This window comes from Corythoichthys intestinalis, chromosome 6 (assembly GCF_030265065.1).
Source record: "Corythoichthys intestinalis isolate RoL2023-P3 chromosome 6, ASM3026506v1, whole genome shotgun sequence".
In the NCBI taxonomy this organism is placed as follows: Eukaryota; Metazoa; Chordata; class Actinopteri; order Syngnathiformes; family Syngnathidae; genus Corythoichthys; species Corythoichthys intestinalis.
The window spans coordinates 31,739,181-31,757,604 of NC_080400.1; the positions used below are offsets into that span (position 1 = coordinate 31,739,181).

At 39.3% G+C, this 18,424-nt stretch overlaps 1 protein-coding gene across 1 annotated transcript in view; it reads right to left on the reverse strand.

Moving 5' to 3' along the window:
- pitpnm3 (PITPNM family member 3) overlaps positions 1-18,424 on the reverse strand; it is a 166,693-nt gene that overhangs the window by 92,222 nt on the left and 56,047 nt on the right. Inside the window, exons 4-5 of the mRNA XM_057838597.1 lie at positions 4,656-4,726; positions 4,269-4,492 (exon numbers count right to left, since the gene is read on the reverse strand). Of these exons, the coding sequence (XP_057694580.1) occupies positions 4,269-4,492; positions 4,656-4,726 (295 nt within the window). The remainder of the gene's footprint in view (positions 1-4,268; positions 4,493-4,655; positions 4,727-18,424) is intronic.

Genomic DNA, 18,424 nt, shown 5'->3' on the forward strand with positions numbered 1-18,424 from the left:
TCTTTGGGAAGAGTTGTAAGTCCGCTTGAGTGTAAAGTGCTTAGTTGCCGTCGTGTTTTTGGCCAAATTGACTGCGTGTGTATACGGCGCACTTCCAGGTTGTGCGGGCGCATCATCACCCGCCCCCACCTTTGTGTTTATTGCACTGCGCAATTCATTTGTGTATTTTTGATTATTGTGCAGTCAATTTGCATTGTTTTACATTAACACTGACATGCTGGTAACCCTAACCCCTAACCCGAAATTCAGAATTTTTTACATTAGGCTTTCTCTTTCAGTTAGCGGGGTTTAATTTAAGGCTGAAACGAATACTCAAGTAACTCGAGTTTAAAAACTGATCCGAGTATTTTTATTCACCTCGAGGAATCGTTTAATTTTGCCAGCTCTAAGCATCACGTTTTGCCCGGACTACTTTTAATGCTGGACAACGCGCTGACATCACGTGCGTAGGGGAAGAAGCAATTAAAAAAAAAAAAAAATTTAAAACCTTACTGCAGCCAACAGCCGCTACAAACTACACCGACGTTGCTAAAAACTACGCCCGCATGATGCTAGTGTGGTAGCAGGTAGTGTCCAATGCATCTCATAGATATCGCATGCATTTAGGACTACATGCGAAATGACAGACTCGGCCGCGTCTGGGCAGCGTTAGCAAACAGCCGCAGTAGACTTCTCAGCGCTAATAAATATAACGTTACTGTCACTCGCTCACGTAACGTTAGCCCTTCAGAGGGCTAGGTTTCTATTGATTCTGACCACTGTCGATGCGTGGCTAACGTGTCTTACATACAGGCTTTATTTAATCTGTAAAAACACAGCGCTGTAGAGTGATGAGGGTGTAAAATTAAAACATAATACAGTTAACTGTCAGTTTTAGCTCAGTAGTTATTGCTGAATAAAACACCAAGTAGCACTGGTCCCTAATGTGCTCCAATACAGCAGGTATCATACATTTATTTTGAACACTGCAAAAACTCAAAATCCTCTCAGTACTTACAGTTTAGACTAACTTAAAACTTAGCTAGAACTTAAAAATAGCTTGACACAAATGGAAATTCAATTGAAACACGTGGGAAAAACACCTAGCTTTCAAGTGATGTGTGTTATCAAGCATAATTACATTTTTAGGTAAGAAATATGTTGGGTTTTTTTATAAGATCTAGAAGTTTTTTGAGTGAAAGCAGTGAATTTTTTTTCTAGTCACATCTGAGATGCAATTGTTGGCTGTTTTGAACAATGTACATCGAAAATAAAGACATTGATTGACTGAAAATGGCTCAAGATTGGGTTAAATGCATTTTTTTCTCATGTATATATATCAGGCATGAAAATGGGTCAGGGGTTAAAAAGGTGAGAAGGGTGTGGAGGAAATATGTTCCAGTACACTGTATTGTACACCCCAACAAAATATTGAGCTCTGTCGACCCACACTGTGTTTCAGCAGGGCCATGCAGAGACCGGTGGAGGGGTGGGTGCTCGTAGATCAAAAGGGGCACATGAACAAGTATTTAATACATCTTAAAACAACATAACTTAAATTTTAACCAGCTTTAGATAATAATTGGCTGCGACTGTGACATACTTTAATTGGGAGGGGGCAACAGTGAATAGAAATCAAAACTGTCATCAACACTTTCTGGCTGTGACTCAGTCAGTCTGCCTCTTTTCTTCCTTCAACGTCTGCATCAAAACTTCCTTCCTCAACTTGTTCATCTGAGAACAAACCACATCAGATGGTCACTGAGCCACCAACAGCACAGTTTTCTTAAAACTATTATTTCATTATTATCCATACTTAACAACTCTAGCACCTAATGATTAATAAAGCAATGACATAAAAATCTTATAGAAAAATAACATTGTAATTGTGTTTATAATTGGATTTAATACCCGACTATCCTTGCAAACTTGTTCTTACCAGGTCTGCTATTCACCCAGCTGATGAGGTATCCACTGCCTTTAGCAGCCTCATCTAACTCCTTTTTTTATCCCTCAATCTCCCTTCCCTACGACGCATGTCTATGTAATGAAATATAAATGTTTAAAAGCACAAACAGACTCCCCGGTGGCATTTAGTTTTAAAGCTTTCTTAATTTCTTTCTCACTCAATAACGATGGAGTTAGATTTGTGTTTTTATTATTCAATCAAAAAACAAAGTTGCTTCAATCAAAATACAGTATATACTTTTAATCCCAAAAAGTAGCTTCAATTAAAAAAAAAATGTTTTTGATTGCAATAATAAATTTGAGACAAAAAAAGCATTTGAAAACAATTTTTCTTGATTGAAACAAATTTTTCCATTTAAGTAATGATTTGCGTTTGGGCCACATTTTGGCTAGGACATTTGTGTCTTTATTATTCAATCAAATAAGTTTCGTCAAACAAAAAAATATATATAAAAATAAAAACTTTGCACATGTGCCAATCACCGTTTACCAAAGCCTGAGAGGGTTTGAGTAGACTCACTATGAAGCTTTTAATAAAGCCAAGCATTTTCTAACTACTTTATTCTTGTTTAAAAATAATTCGGTGGGGCAGTAACATGTTTAAAACTTATCATAATTCTTACATTTTGAAGTGCTTGAAAACCATTTATAAATGATACTTTGGTGAAAAAAATGAAAAAACATGTCTTATATATATGTATCTTTTTTCCAATGTAAAATCTGAATAAATGCATTGAACACGCACAAAAAAATGGGGGGGGGGGGGGGTTGGTTGGGGTGCTACTTCGCGGTTTTCACTTATTGCGGCGGGTTCTGGTCCCCATTAACCGCGAAAAACGAGGGATCCCTGTATTTCTGAAAAGCTTGAAGAAGCAGGACTCATTCCCACCACTCGTCGGGCCGCTGTTGTGCCGACACCGGCCGTCAGCTCAAATCCAAGCCGAAAATAACGCGTGTCCGGCGGACGACGGGAGCGATGTGAGGCGCCCCCTCCATCTGAGAGAATGCCGCTTAATTTGACTCAACAGTGTGTTTCTTCGTTTATATTACCGCTAAATACACAAGCTTGACGCCAATTTAACGGGAGCTATTTTTTTTCATGGGAGATTTGGCTAGCTCTGGCAGTGTTCAACGCAAGCTGCAACGAATGGCAGTAACTTTTTTATATCGCAAAACGTGAAAACGAATGAAACCATTACTCACCAAATTCAATCTGCTGGCAAATACAGGCAAGTGTGTATGCTGCGCTCTGGTCTGCCCCGAAGTGGATAAGGCCTGCTTTTTGTTTTCGCTGCTTTGCAATGCAACCGAAGGCTCTCCGAGCACTCCATGTACATGCGTAAGGAGTGCGCGCGTTTGGAATAATGGAACGCAGCTTGGGCCGATGATTGGTTCTCGTCAGCGAAGCATCTAGAAGGATTTGCTGACTGTGTTCTTAAGTGCTCAGTTTACGTACTAAGTTAATCACATGATGATCATAATAATAATTAAATAAAACCTCCCGACCCCCCCCCCCCCCCCCCAAAAAAAAAAGAATTTCTCCTCGGATCTACGCAATTCACGTAGGTCGCCCTTTTTGACTTCAAAACGGCGAATTTCGCCGAAAGGTGAGAGATTTTCATGCCTGATATATAATTGCTCTTTACCTAAAAAAAAAATGTTTTATCCGATTACTCGATTAATCGATAGAATTTTCAGTCGATTACTCGATTACTAAAATATTCGATAGCTGCAGCCCTAGTTTAATTAGTCGGTGGAGTTGATTTCGACAAATTCCATGCAGTTTGTCAGTTATTTGTTACTTTCAGGGCTCCAGAGTGGCTAAGCTAGCACGCGTCCATGCAGTTTGTCAGTTATTTGTTACTTTCAGGGCTCCGGAGTGGCTAAGCTAGCACGAGTCAATGGTGGTTGAAATCAACTCCATCGACCAAATTAAACCTCGCTAGCTCAAAGAATAAGCTTTATGTGAAAATTTCTGATCTTCCCCTTTAAATTCAATTTTTGGATAGTCAATTACATGCAATGACATTTTTCTGTTGCCATTCTTATGTTGAGGCGGCAACGGGAGAATAATTGGTAAAAATTAACAGATAAATTACTTTTGAAGTAACTTAGTGAATTTGATAATAAAGTAATTACACAGTGAGGCGAGATTAGTAATCATTAATTAAATTACTTTTTCAAGTAATCTATGACAACACTGGGAATAACAGATGTCATTGGGTAAGAAAATACTGTAAGAAAATGGGAAGGGACATGCTGAAAAAAAAAGTAACATCATGTAGAGTGACAAATTCTAGCCAGCATGATGAGACACTCACTTTGACACCAGCGAGAAGGCTTCGGCACACACGGGCGGGCACGGCACCAATTTGATCATCACGTGCTCGGTGGCGGCCTGGAAATGCGCCCGTGTCACTTTGTCCAGCACAGAAGCCAGGGTGGCCACGTCACCCGCCTTAGCACTGGGATCACCGCCCACTGTGTCCAGGATGTTGCCCCCATGCACCACCAGCAGCAGCACGTGCGTCCGACATTTGGAATTCTACAAAAGATAAGCCGGGACACAATCGCTCCATCTGATCAGATATTGTCTTGGCAAATCGGCATGTGGCTCATTTGTCAAGGTTATTTTTTCTCCTATCGCCCACGCAAAGCGATTCTACATTAGTAATCAATATAAGTATTTTACACAATATACATCCTACCTCTCCGTCTTCAAGTCCTTCAATACTGCTTTGAGGGGCACAGCGTGGATCGCTCAGCTGGTATAGACCCTCTGTAAGGTGGCAATGAAAAAGAAAAGTACAAATGTCACAGGGACTTGACTCAACATGACCCAAGTTAGACTTAACTCATCAATTTTACTAAAGCCCCTTACGAAATCACAAGATTTAAACGTGCAGCCCTTGTACAGTGGGGAAAATAAGTATTTAGTCAACCACCAATTGTGCAAGTTCTCCTACTTGAAAAGATTAGAGAGGCCTGTAATTGTCAACATGGGTAAACCTCAACCATGAGAGACAGAATGTGAAAAAAAAAAACAGAAAATCACATTGTTTGATTTTTAAAGAATTTGTTTCAAAATTAGAGTGGAAAATAAGTATTTCGTCACCTACAAACAAGCAAGATTTCTAGCTCTCAAAGAGGTCTGACTTCTTCTAACAAGGTCTAACTAGGCTCCACTTGTTACCTGTATTAATGGCACCTGTTTTAACTCATTATCGGTATAAAAGACACCTGTCCACAACCTCAGTCAGTCACACTCCAAACTCCACTATGGCCAAGACCAAAGAGCTGTCGAAGGACACCAGGGACAAAATTGTAGACCTGCACCAGGCTGGGAAGACTGAATCTGCAATAGGTAAAACGCTTGGTGTAAAGAAATCAACTGTGGGAGCAATTATTAGAAAATGGAAGACATACAAGACCACTGATAATCTCCCTCGATCTGGGGCTCCATGCAAGATCTCACCCCGTGGCCTCAAAATGATAACAAGAACGGGGAGCAAAAATCCCAGAACCACACGGGGGGACCTAGTGAATGACCTACAGAGAGCTGGGACTACAGTAACAAAGGCTACTATCAGTAACACAATGCGCCGCCAGGGACTCAAATCCTGCACTGCCAGACGTGTCCCCCTGCTGAAGAAAGTTCATGTCCAGGCCCGTCTGCGGTTCGCTATGATGATTTGGATCATCCAGAAGAGGACTGGGAGAATGTGTTATGGTCAGATGAAACCAAAATAGAACTTTTTGGTAGAAACACAGGTTCTCGTGTTTGGAGGAGAAAGGATACTGAATTGCATTCGAAGAACACCATACCCACTGTGAAGCATGGGGGTGGAAACATCATGCTTTGGGGCTGTTATTCTGCAAAGGGACCAGGACGACTGGTCTGTGTAAAGGAAAGAATGAATGGGGCCATGTATCGAGAGATTTTGAGTGAAAATCTCCTTCCATTAGCAAGGGCATTGAAGATGAGACGTGGCTGAGTCTTTCAGCATGACAATGATCCCAAACACACAGCCAGGGCAACAAAGGAGTGGCTTCAGAAGAAGCATTTCAAGGTCCTGTAGTGGCCTAGCCAGTCTCCAGATCTCAACCCCATAGAAAATCTGTGGAGGAAGTTGAAAGTCCGTGTGGCCCAACGACAGTCCCAAAACATCACTGCTCTAGAGAAGATCTGCATGGAGGAATGGGCCAAAATACCAGCAACATTGTGTGAAAAGCTTGTGAAGAGTTATAGAAAATGTTTGGCCTCCGTTATTGCTAACAAAGGCGATATAACAAAGAATTGAGATGAACTTTTGGTATTGACCAAATACTTATTTTCCACCATGATTTGCAAATAAATTCTTTAAAAATCAAACAATGTGATTTTCTGGGGGGGTTTCCACATTCTGTCACATGGTTGAGGTTTACCCATGTTGACAATTACAGGCCTCTCTAATATTGTCAAGTGGGAGAACTTGCACAATTAGTTGTTGACTAAATACTTATTTGCCCCCCTGTACGTGAACACAATTTCCCGGGTCGACTGACACGGAGATTATGTGGATATTTCATGGATCTCTAATTAGTATAATGTCCGGCACTTTCCCGGGAAGCGGTGTGCTTGAAATTAGGCGTTAAATTCCCGAGTCAGCGCACGATGGCTGAAGATGTAAATATCAGGGTGGGCCGATCGTCATTTCCTCTTTCTTCGCAGTAATACAAAATGCGGTAAACAAATATCGCAATTAACAACATAGCAAGCTGAAAATAGCTAAATTAAACTGAAAACATAACGAAATTAAATTGCTACGGAATCGTAGAGCCGAGGAAGAGAGTCCATCGTCCATCTTTGGAAATGTGTGATTTATGGTTTATGTTTTTGCCGATGTTAGGGTCCGCTACTGCGGAAACAAGGTTGTACTTCAGAGCAAAAAACAACAGAGGGAAGCGTTCAAGGTAGGGTTGTTCCGATCATGTTTTTTGCTCCCGATCCGATCCCGATCGTTTTAGTTTGAGTATCTGCCGATCCCGAAATTTCACGATCCGATTGCTTTTTTTTTGCTCCCGATTCCATTCCAATCATTCCCGATAATTTTTCTCGATCATATACATTTTGGCAATGCATTAAGAAAAAAATGAATAAAACTCAGACGAATATATACATTAGTACTGTATTTGTTTATTATGACAATAAATCCTCTAGATGGCATTTACATTATTAACATTCTTTCTGTGAGAGGGATCCGCGAATAGAAAGACTTGTGAATATTGCCATCTAGTGTATTTGTTGAGCTTTCAGTATGTGATACTGCAGCCATGCCCAAATGCATGATGGGAAGTGGAACCATGACTGTGCGTAGTGCTACCAATTGATATATCTTCTCTGCGTTGGGAAATAACATAAGGTGTTAAGAAAAAGATCAGTTGCTACCTTGCTTCCCCACATTGCTTTCCATGATATTTCTAATCGTAGGGAGAGGGATTGTAAGGCTTTAGACAACTAAAAAAAGGCTCCAAAGGCTGCCAAATTTCATTCTACTCATCTTACGCTGCCTTTTATCTCTCTATATAGGTAAAACGGCACCATCACAGATTGAGCGCGACAATGCGTGAGTGGGTTGTGCAGCGCATGCATTAATTGCGTTAAATATTTGAACGTGATCCATTTTTTAAAAAATTTATTACCGCCGTTATTGGGATAAATTTGATAACTCTTAAGCCTAAACTAAAGACTGGGTGAGTGTAACATATTATGCCTGTAATGTTAAATACAATTAGAAAACGATTTAATTAAAAAATATACAGTATATACATTAAAAAAAGGCATAGCCGATATTTTTTTGCCGATTCCGATACTTTGAAAATGACGTGATCGGACATCTCTAGTTCAAGGGTTTATTAAATACAAACAAAAATACACGAGATCGCGGAAAAGGGGGAATAATACAATGGGTCCGTAACAGTAGGTTGATGGAAATCAATAATACTAACCTAGGCGGTAGGTAGAAAGCCGATAAGAAAATAAAACAAATAGAAGCCAGCGGGCTTCTTCCTTCCCTGGCGGCTTCTTGGTATATGTGTGTGGAAAGGGCTTAAACACAAATCATGAAAGGCTGGATTTCATTTTGACTTGAACTACATTAAAAAAATAGACTGAAGCCTTGCAAAAATCAGTACAGATTCACTTGGCATTCGACTGGGAGTGGAAAAACGATAAGATAATGCAATTTAAAAAATTTTTTTTTTACTTGAATCAGAATAAAATTCATATTCCAACAAGGAATTGCAGTAGGAATACCTCCTGCATGGACTGTCACTGTGATGTCAGTGTGACGTATGTTTTAGTGCACTTGTGGTTACCGCTGGAAAAAACACCTGCAAGTGACTACGTTTTTATGGAAATAGGCTGACAATCACTAAGCAGTAAATTAAACTCTTGAATCAGTCAGTTGATAAAGCCCATTTGGGCAGTGTGTCAATGCTTCAGCTGTTGGTTTTTTGTCAGCATTTTATTCTGTCAAAGCTACAAAGACTTTGGCAATTTCAAGATGGAGACACAGTCTTAGACTACGAGATTATTTTTGCAGTAGCGATCCAGGATGACACTTACACAATATGTTTTTTATAGGGCTGTCAAAATTATCGCGTTAACGGGCGGTAATTAATTTTTTAAATTAATCACGTTAAAATATTTGACGCAATTAACGCACATGTCCCGCTCAGACAGTATTCTGCCTTTTGGTAAGTTTTACAGCAAGGCTTTTTGTGCTGTCTGACAGCGAACTCTTGTGGTCGCTTTTCGACATGGTTTATTGTTTTCTTGCCAGTTCAATATGGCTGCACGACGTCTCGGGCTGACGCCTACGTTGTAATGTTGTGCTTATATGATCCTTGGACAAGATTTGTCCGTAAGTATGGTTGTTGTAAAGAATGTACATATTATGTTAGTAAGCGAAATGTTATATTTTTTGTATGAGATGCTTTTTGTTTATGTTCAGTGAACCTGTATAGCGGGCTAAGCTAACGTTGTTGTTCATGTTTAGTGAACCTGTATAGCGTGCTAAGCTAACGTTGTTGCTAATGCAATGCTTGTGTACTTTTTTTGTAATTTTACGACGGTCTAAAGAGGACAATGGTTTGAGACCATTTTATTAATAAATCAGATGAAAAAGGAAGAAGTCTGATTATTAAGGCGTCGTTCACTAGCTGTCTAGCTTTGGAAAAAGTAGACGCTTCGGAGTGAGGACAGCATAGACAGATTTAAATGACAGTAGAGTGAAATGCCCACTACAGTCCTTATGTACCGTATGTTGAATGTATATATCCATCTTGTGTCTTATCTTTCCATTCCAACAATTTATTTTACAGAATATATATATAATTTACAGAAAAATATGGCATATTTTATAGATGGTTTGAATTGCGATTAATTGCGATTAATTACGATTAATTAATTTTTAAGCTGTAATTAATTCGATTAAAAATTTTAATCGTTTGACAGCCCTAGTTTTTTATAAAATCAATTCAGGTAAAAGAGAACGAAACAATGACAACACCATCTAACTTAATTCGTCACTATAAAACCCACACAGATAGCTAAACGATGGCAACCAATCACTAACAACTGTTGTCTTGCTTCACCCAAGTAATGACTTGACTCTTGTATTTGTTTGAAATTTAGAGAGTGCTCGACTTAACTTGCAACATTGATTTAACAGTAACAAGGGCTTCGCATGAAACTTTGGGAATCATCAAGAGAATTGCAATTTTATTGATTTCTTCAAAATAGACATCAATTTTTTGGAGTCTGGCTGATATTGAATTGATCTTCACTTTACCTGCAGACTGGATGTTGCTTCTTGGTGAGTGTTTTTCCCCCCTTGGTAGAAAACTAGACACGCTCCAGAGGTTTTTACCACATTTCATTCGGTTTCCACTCATATGGCTAGTTTATTCCTTTTTTTTTTTTTTGGTCTTCCATTCCCAGTACAGCACACAAGGGAGCTTGCTACACAGCGACACTATTTTAGGTCACAAAGCAACAGAAAATCAATGAAGGGTGTTTTTTCATTCTTGCAAAAAAAAAAAAGGAGAGTGAAGGAAGGAAGGAGAGCAGGATGGAGGGAGTGGGGAGGAGGAAGGCGGAAAGTTCCGGCATTCCCGGGAGGCAAAACATTGTCGGGTCTCACACAGGAACTATTTCAAGATGAGAAGGCTTTACATGCTTGGATTAATAGTAGGGTTGGGAATCTCTGGCATGAAGCCGATTCGATACGCATCTAGATACACAGGTTAAGATTCGATTATAAAATGATACATTTTTAAGGCCGAGCGATTCGATACGATTTGATACAGTTTAAGAACGACAAGGTTCGATACAGAGTGAAAACGATACGATAGTAAACATTTGTTGTGTGTGTTTGTACAGTATTTTAAACATATAAAAAAAGACCACATTTCTAATATAGCTAAATTAAACAACAAAATTTCATACCAATGTTATGTTTTATCTTTTTATTGAAAAAAAAAAAAAGGCTTACTATATGACCGTCATTTTGTTGGATGGGATTGATAATAAAATAAAACTCCAGTGACAGACAACAATAAAGTGCAGTAATTCAATTACTGTATTTCCTGGTGTTTTTAACACAAGAGGTAAGTAAACAAACAAAAAATATTAATTACATGCAGCAGCTCCAGAAAAAAAAAAAAAAAAAAAGAGTTAAACCTGCTAGTGTTATCATAAATAAATAATAAATTATGCTTTACGACTGGTATAATTGGGGGAATAAAAACATGGCATTTTAGACAGACAGGTCAATAATCATTATTTTAACCTTATACACAGCAAAGTCATTCACTTATGCCTGTGCTTCCTATTTTTTTATTCCTCATCACTGTCCATATCTTTTTTGAAGGGCAGATTTTTCTTGAGGAAGATCAACTAATCCACATGTTCATGTTTAAGTAGACTGCGTTTCGTGGAAACAATATGCCGCCCTTTCCACCATTGTAATGGGTTAGTTTTCAGGGTTAAAAACTCACAATCTCTGTATCGCTGAACACTTCACATAAGCTCTGTCCCATGGGAACAGATCTGGCTGCCTTCATCACTTCAAAGTCCGACTTTTGTTTTCCTGGGTGCGTTGAAAATAAATCGCTGCACGTCGCTGGCATCGGTGATCGAACTGTCCATTGTTTTAGCATGTTGCTTTGTTGCCACTACTAGTTTCGTTTTGGGCTGTGAAGAAAACGCTACGGAGCGTGCGTTACAGTGGTTTTTTTAGCTCTCGCGTTGTTAGGACACGCCCGTGACGATCGGCTGATGACGGCGACTAGTAGCGGTTCTGCCGAAATGCATGGGAAGTTGAGGCAACCACGACTGTGAGTAGTGCTTGTCCAAATTATATCATGCGTGCGGTCTCAATCTAAGTGCGCTGTGTGGTGAATGACAAAAGCGCAGCATGTGAAGTAAAAGCTAAATTATTTTAATTTTAAGCAATGCATTGCACTAGGCATTAGAAGCCGATTCTTGTGCTCGCGATAGCCAAATTCTATCTCTACTATCTGTTCACTGAATATTTAATGGCTGATTACTGTCGAATAGTAACTTTACTATCAATACAGCTGTATCGCTCACCTGTAAAAGCGGATATCCGGTCGTATCGTTTTATCGTTCTCAAGCTTAATTAATAGGCCAAGTCAAATGGCTGCAACTAATAATGCAGCGATCTGTCCAGATTAGCGAGGTAAATTGGATTTTAGCATTTATTCCCAAGTGACCGCATCGTGTGTGCCAGACAGCAAAAATTGGCCTATGTTTGTCTTTTTCACTCAGAGTTGAAGCCAACATTTGCCTGACATCCTACCAGTTAGTGGTCGTATGACTGGGTCTGAATAATGCTTGTCACTATATAGTATGGCTTTCCCACTATTGTAGGTAAGGTATATTATTTAAATACTTTAAAGTCAGCAGGTGTCAAAACAAATCAAGAAGGACAAGCGGGGATTTTTGGCATCTGTGCGCTAAGAATGCTATTGTTAAAAGAGCAAATACAATGTATTGGCAGTCCTAGTCAGGTGGGAAAAAAATGCCTCAAATGCTTCTTTTTTTAACCAGATACTAAGACAAACTGGATGTTTTATTACAAGAGAATGTAAGGTCAGAAGTGTGATCCCACATGAAACGACTGGAAAGGTGTGAATTATTGATTTCCCTGTTTGGAGCCGCTTTCTACGATAACCGCTATGGAAAACACGTTCTAAACTGCATGCTAAAACGTGATGGTTCTGCCGTGCATCTTTCTCACTCGCTCTGGTTTCCCCTCAGGTCTCTCGAGCCATCTCAGTGTCACATTTATCTTGCGGAGCCAAGCAGATGGTTGTGAAACCAACGCCGCAGGAAGACGATGAAGTGAGGAAAGCCAGTGAGTCAGAAAGCGGGCACTGTTCTTCATCTGAAAGCTTGCCTGGTGCGACTTCCTCCACAGTGCAAACAATGAAGAATGAATTACTGTAAATGTTTGTTTTCAGTGCCACAACTAAAATTCCAACTGGTTGCTTTAAAACGATTTCCGTTAATATAGCCTCCTGAGAACCTGGATGCTAATTTGAGGACATTAGATTTCTGCTTCTGAGACCTGTTAAACGTCATTTTTTTAAACCTTTGACCACTTGGAAACATTCAAGGACGTTGTCAGCACCCTCTTGTTGTGTCCACACTACTGTACACTTCTTTAAAAGAATGAAGAAATGGCATCAAATCTGCTCAAGGCTTCTCCAGTAGCTCAGCGAAGAAAACTCAAAAAGGTAACTGATACATCCAAGTTTTCTGAACAAATGCAGTATAATTAGGTTAAATAACATCTGTAGTTTGAATGTGGCGTAAGAAATGACACTATTTAGTAAAGCCTGCAAAATCAAACACTAATAAATATTGTGTCCTCATTAGGGCTGTCAAATGATTAAAATTTTTAATCGAGTTAATTACAGCTTAAGAATTAATTAATCGTAATTAATCGCAATTCAAGCCATCTATAAAATATGTCATTTTTTTCTGTAAATTATTGTTGGAATGGAAAGATAAGACACAAGATGGATATATACATTTAACATACGACACAAAAGTACTGTATTTCTTTATTATAACAATAAATCAACAAGATGGCATTAACATTATTAATATTCTGTTAAAGCGATCCACGGATAGAAAGACTTGTAGTTCTTAAAAAAAAAAATGTTAGTACAAGTTATAGAAATTTTATATTAAAACCCCTCTTAATGTTTTCGTTAATAAAATTTGTAAAATTTTCAATCAAAAAATAAACTAGTAACCCGCCATTGTTGATGTCAATAATTACACAATGCTCATGGGTGCTTAAGCCCATAAAAATCAGTCGCACCCAAGAACCAGCAGAGGGCGACAAAACTCCAAAAAACACAAGTAACAAGTGGGGATTGCACTGTGCTGTCATTTTAATCTGTTTGAGCGGAGCATGTGCGTTAATTGCGTCAAATATTTTAACGTGATTAATTTGAAAAATTAATTACCGCCCGTTAACGCGATCATTTTGACAGCCCTAGTCCTCATTTGAGGATTTTGGGATTATTTAACAATTTTGACTGGGTGAAGTAGTTTGATTCATAGTTCCAATTAGTCTTACAAGCAGTGTTGGGAATAACGCCGTTATAAATAACGCCGTTACATAACGGCGTTATTTTTTCAGTAACGGAGTGATCTAACTAATTTTTTCCGCCGTTACAATGCCGTTACCGTTACTGACGGTCAAAAGGGGTGCGTTACTTACTCTGAATAAATTGAAAAAACTACCAGCCGTAGCGAGTCTACTCTGCTCTGTTTATTTGTCATCCAAGACTTGGGGTGCGTTCAGGTTCGAGAATAGCGCACGTGTTTTGTTTTGTGCTTTTTCTTAGCAAAAATATACCACACAGGGCGTGCTGGCACTCTGTTTCTTTAATTGCACATATAACTTCAACATTAACATAAACGTACGGCTCTCAGCAGGCCGTGTCTGTAACTCGCTCCCGCATCATGTGAACAAAACAATATTGGCGCCGTGTGCACTTTAGGGTGCCTCGGATAATTCTGTATCAGAATATTACAGCACGTACTTCTTCTGACTCCAGGCTGTTTTCCCCTGCTTATTCAATTAGACAATTCTTTCCAAAGCTTGCTAACGTTTCTGTTTTTGCTACACCTGAATGCTAGCCTCGTTCCCATTCCCCACTGTCAGCCAGCAAGAATGCTGCTTCCATCTTGAGGACGGCAGACACTTTGAGGGTGACGGGAGGAGTAGGGGGACGAGGCTACCTGAATGCACCACCTGGATAGATGTGATGAAAGTGATTGTGATTGGCTGAGGGTTAGAGTCATGTGTCATGCTAAGCCAATCAGAGCCGGTGTTTTCACACATGAACCGGAACAGCGCGTGAGGGAAACACACACATGCAAAACAGATGCAGAGGGATATGATGGCAGAGCATTCAGAGGAATATTTGTCCTTTACGAGGTGGAGATATAAACACTATTTTAAGTCAAAATACTTGAAGTACAGTAGGCTATGTCTACTTGACCAGTTGTCTCAGGTTGTGAGAGTTAGATTTAATCGATTAAACTCACTTTATGTTGTTTACTGCTGATTGTTATTTTATTATATTGTTTACTGTTTATTTTTGTTGCACTTCAAATGTAGGATAAATCTGTTGCTGGTGAGGTGCAAAAAATATTACAAGGTTCTATAACACAACTACCTGTCTGTTCTTCTCTATTCAACTGACTCGAATAGTGCTCAGAAAATTTCTAATTCTTTGGCGTACAACAACTTTTTAAAGTAACGGAAATAATTACTTTCCCTGGTAACTAATTACTTTTACTATAAAGTAATTCAGTTACTAACTCAATTACTTTTTGGAAGAAGTAGTGAGTTACTATAACTAATTACTTTTTCAAAGTAACGTGCCCAACACTGCTAACAAGTGTCAAATTTGCTAATTTGTTTGATCAAATAAACTAAGAAAGAGAAAGAAATTATTCAAGTATAAATACAAGTCGTTTTTATTTCCATATCCACTAATTAGCTAACATAAGCTATCTTAGTTTTCAACCTTAAACCCCAAATCTGCAAACCATTTTGAAACACCACACTTGGCTTGAAACCCTAATACGAAATCCTAAACCTGGCACTAACTTTGAATTTGAAATCCAAAATCGAAACCTTATCCCCGTCTTGAAAACCTAATCAAAGTCCAAAAACAGAAACAAAACTCAAAACCTACTACAATGGACTTTGAATTAGATGATTCTACCTTTTCCATCTCTTCTTGCTTCTCTGCTTTGAGTGAAAGTGTTCAGATTAACAGAGTGACAAATGTATGCAGACAGACGTCAGAGAAGGACATAATGGGAAAAGAGGTGAGGCACGAAAAGGGCATTGAGGGAATAAATGGGAGCACAAAGGCTGAGGACAATTGGGGGGAAAAAATGAGATAAGAGGAATAATTGGCAAGGTTAGACCGTCACAAAGGCTTCAGAGGAAAGGATAAATAGACTGTGATTTAATAGGCGGTGCCGACAGAGATGAGCCCGCTGCACTTTTCAGCACATTTTCTGCCGTTGACGAAAGGCTTTAATTACGGGTAGATTTCCCCTTAATGCCATGAGGCCGACCCGCATCGTACCTCGATGTGACCCGCGCTAATGTCAGCGCTGATTAAGCACTCACAGATGATGACGGGACTGAAAAACGGCAAGCTGGGAGCTATTAATGCGATCGCGCCTCTCGCCAATGATTCATGTTACCTGGCACATTGCAGAATAAAAAGAAATGCAACGACAAGAAATAATCCAGTCAAACAAATGTCCATGTAATGCTTAGTCATGCATGCTGACAATGTGCGAGAGTTGTTACCATACTGCAATTATTCCTTGCGAGTTATCCATGATAACCACCTTGCAAATTTTTTTTTTTTTTTTAAATGACAACAGAAGTCCAAGCTGAAGCAGGTGAGTGTCTTTTTCATTAATCCTTCTTAAGTCTTATCTCTGCCCCATAAATGTTTCAACCAAAGCAATAGTTGTAAAATACATGGGATGAATAAAATCATCTTTGGAAATTTGATTCCACAAGAAATGATAAGGGAACCTCAGACTTAAAGACTATTAGGCTCTAATAAGCCACAATTGTTCTCTTTGACTAAACTATGTTATTAGAAACACAAAAAAATTGCCATTGATTCAAATATCTATAATATTTAGTACTTGTTTTGACCTACAGAGGGTGATGACGTAGATCAGGGGTCCCCAACTGCCGGGCCGCAGACCGGTACAAATCCGTGGCGCATTTACTACCGGGCCGCACAGAAATATTAACTTATTGAGGACTGCATTCTGGCCCATTCTGGCAGAATTAACTTTGGCCTGTGCCCATTAACACACCAATATCCCTGTCTACTCTAGATATAATACTACAAGATAGAATGTCGTCATAGAAATCCATTGATTGGACTGCTAGCAGTACATCTTGTTTTGTGCGCTTCTTCTCGATAATAACGTATGATGTAGGACGGGCGCATCACATTTATTGCCGGAAATAATTAGCTCAAACACTAGAATGACTGAAAAAAAGACGTCTTTGGACAGATTTTTTACGGGGAAAAGGGCACCTGACGAGCCAGAAGATGAGTCTACAACCTCGAAGAAAACAAAATCTACGCTACTTCCCAATCACTAAAGACCAACGAACTGCAAAGGAGTGGATTCGTGACCCGTTTGCGAATAAACCGAGTGATTCGAGCATGTCTGTGCAACAGGAGGATCAGCTTGCAGAGATCGCAAATGAGGGCGACCTTAAACGTACTGTACATTTGAGACAACAACTCTACCGAGGTTCTGGATTAAAGTCATTCCGGAATATCCTGACATCGCTACGAGAGCACTGAAAATCGTGCTACAATTTCCAACATCGTATCTTTGTGAAGCGGGCTTCTCTCATTCTCCCATCACACCTAGATGGGACCATCTCGTCTCAACGAAACAAACTCAGGCCTCCCACTGATTCAGCGGGTGTGTTATATTTTCCCTGCACTTAACACAACGGGGCTAAAACCAAATATTATTTCATATTTGCTGTATTTTTCTGCCCCACGTTGCCGGTGCTCTGACAAATTTTGCATGCACGTAACATTAAAAATGGCCGCGAATTCAGAGATTCCAAAGTAAACACTACAAACTTTCTTTAAAGAAAGCAATATTAACTTACGTTTGATCATGGACGGACATGTAGAAAAGAGTCCAACTGAATTAAAAAGAGGGCGTTTTTATAAGGGTGCAAAATTTAACAGTACACCGGTCCGTGAAAGAAATACCCAAATCACACCGGTCCGTGGTGCAAAAAAGGTTGGGGACCCATGATGTAGATTGTTAATGTCACGCAAAGAATACTACCGGGTCACTGCAATTTCTTCTACAAGGCGAGACGTCCAACACATGTGCTCATCGGTTAAAAGCGGCGAGTAGTTACTATTTGTGTTATTAATAAGTCTTTTATCATTTTCATTGCCTTAAAATACTTTTTGCATGTGTTTGCCTTTCATAATTTTAAGGATTGTGTTTTCTTGTGGTAGCTTTAAAGCAGATTGTTGATCTGTTGACCGCATTACTCACGTACTATAGTACATCTAAACCCCCTTATTTTATATTACTACATTTAAGTATTTACTTACGGCATTTTTTTGTATGTTCTGTCTGTATGCATCTAAACAAAACAAGCTGAAAGCGCACGGTAGAACTTTGGGTGTCAAATTTGCTTCTTGTAGGACTTTTCGCCAGTGTAGCACATTTTGGCAGAACACCGTTTTTTTTTCCCCCTACTCTCGCCTCGTCTCATCCCGTCTTTCCTGTTAATTTTACTTTTGCTGCTCATTTTGTGAAATATTGACAGTGCTGTCATGCTCATTAATGTTTCTCGCGTGTTCAAATAGAACGGGTTGAACAGATGACATGTTTATGTCGCTAGAGTCATACTCTAGAAGCCTGGCAGCCTAACCGTGTCACGTCATCGCCCCTGCAACGTCAACAACAATGGCGACCTTCTCGTTAAACTAATTTTACAAATTCTATAAAAACGAAAACATCAAGAGGGGTTTCAACATCAAATAGTTTTAGCTCATAATAACTTTAATCCTTTAAGAACTACAAGTCTTTCTATTCGTGGATCCCTTTAACCAAAGCAAGTGAAAAGGAAAAACAGGGGTCTCAAACATGCGGTCCAAGGCACAGAATTGCACAAACCCTTATTTGATATCCAAGTTAAGTGTTTGTGCGTGTCATTGTCCTGGACTTTGTTATTTGTTAAATCACTTAAATTACAAACTAGCGTAGCTCAGGCTCATGAAAGTTTTCAGCAGAATGTCAAAAAGTTAACCAAAGTGATTTGCGACGTAAAGTTAATTCCAAAATTGT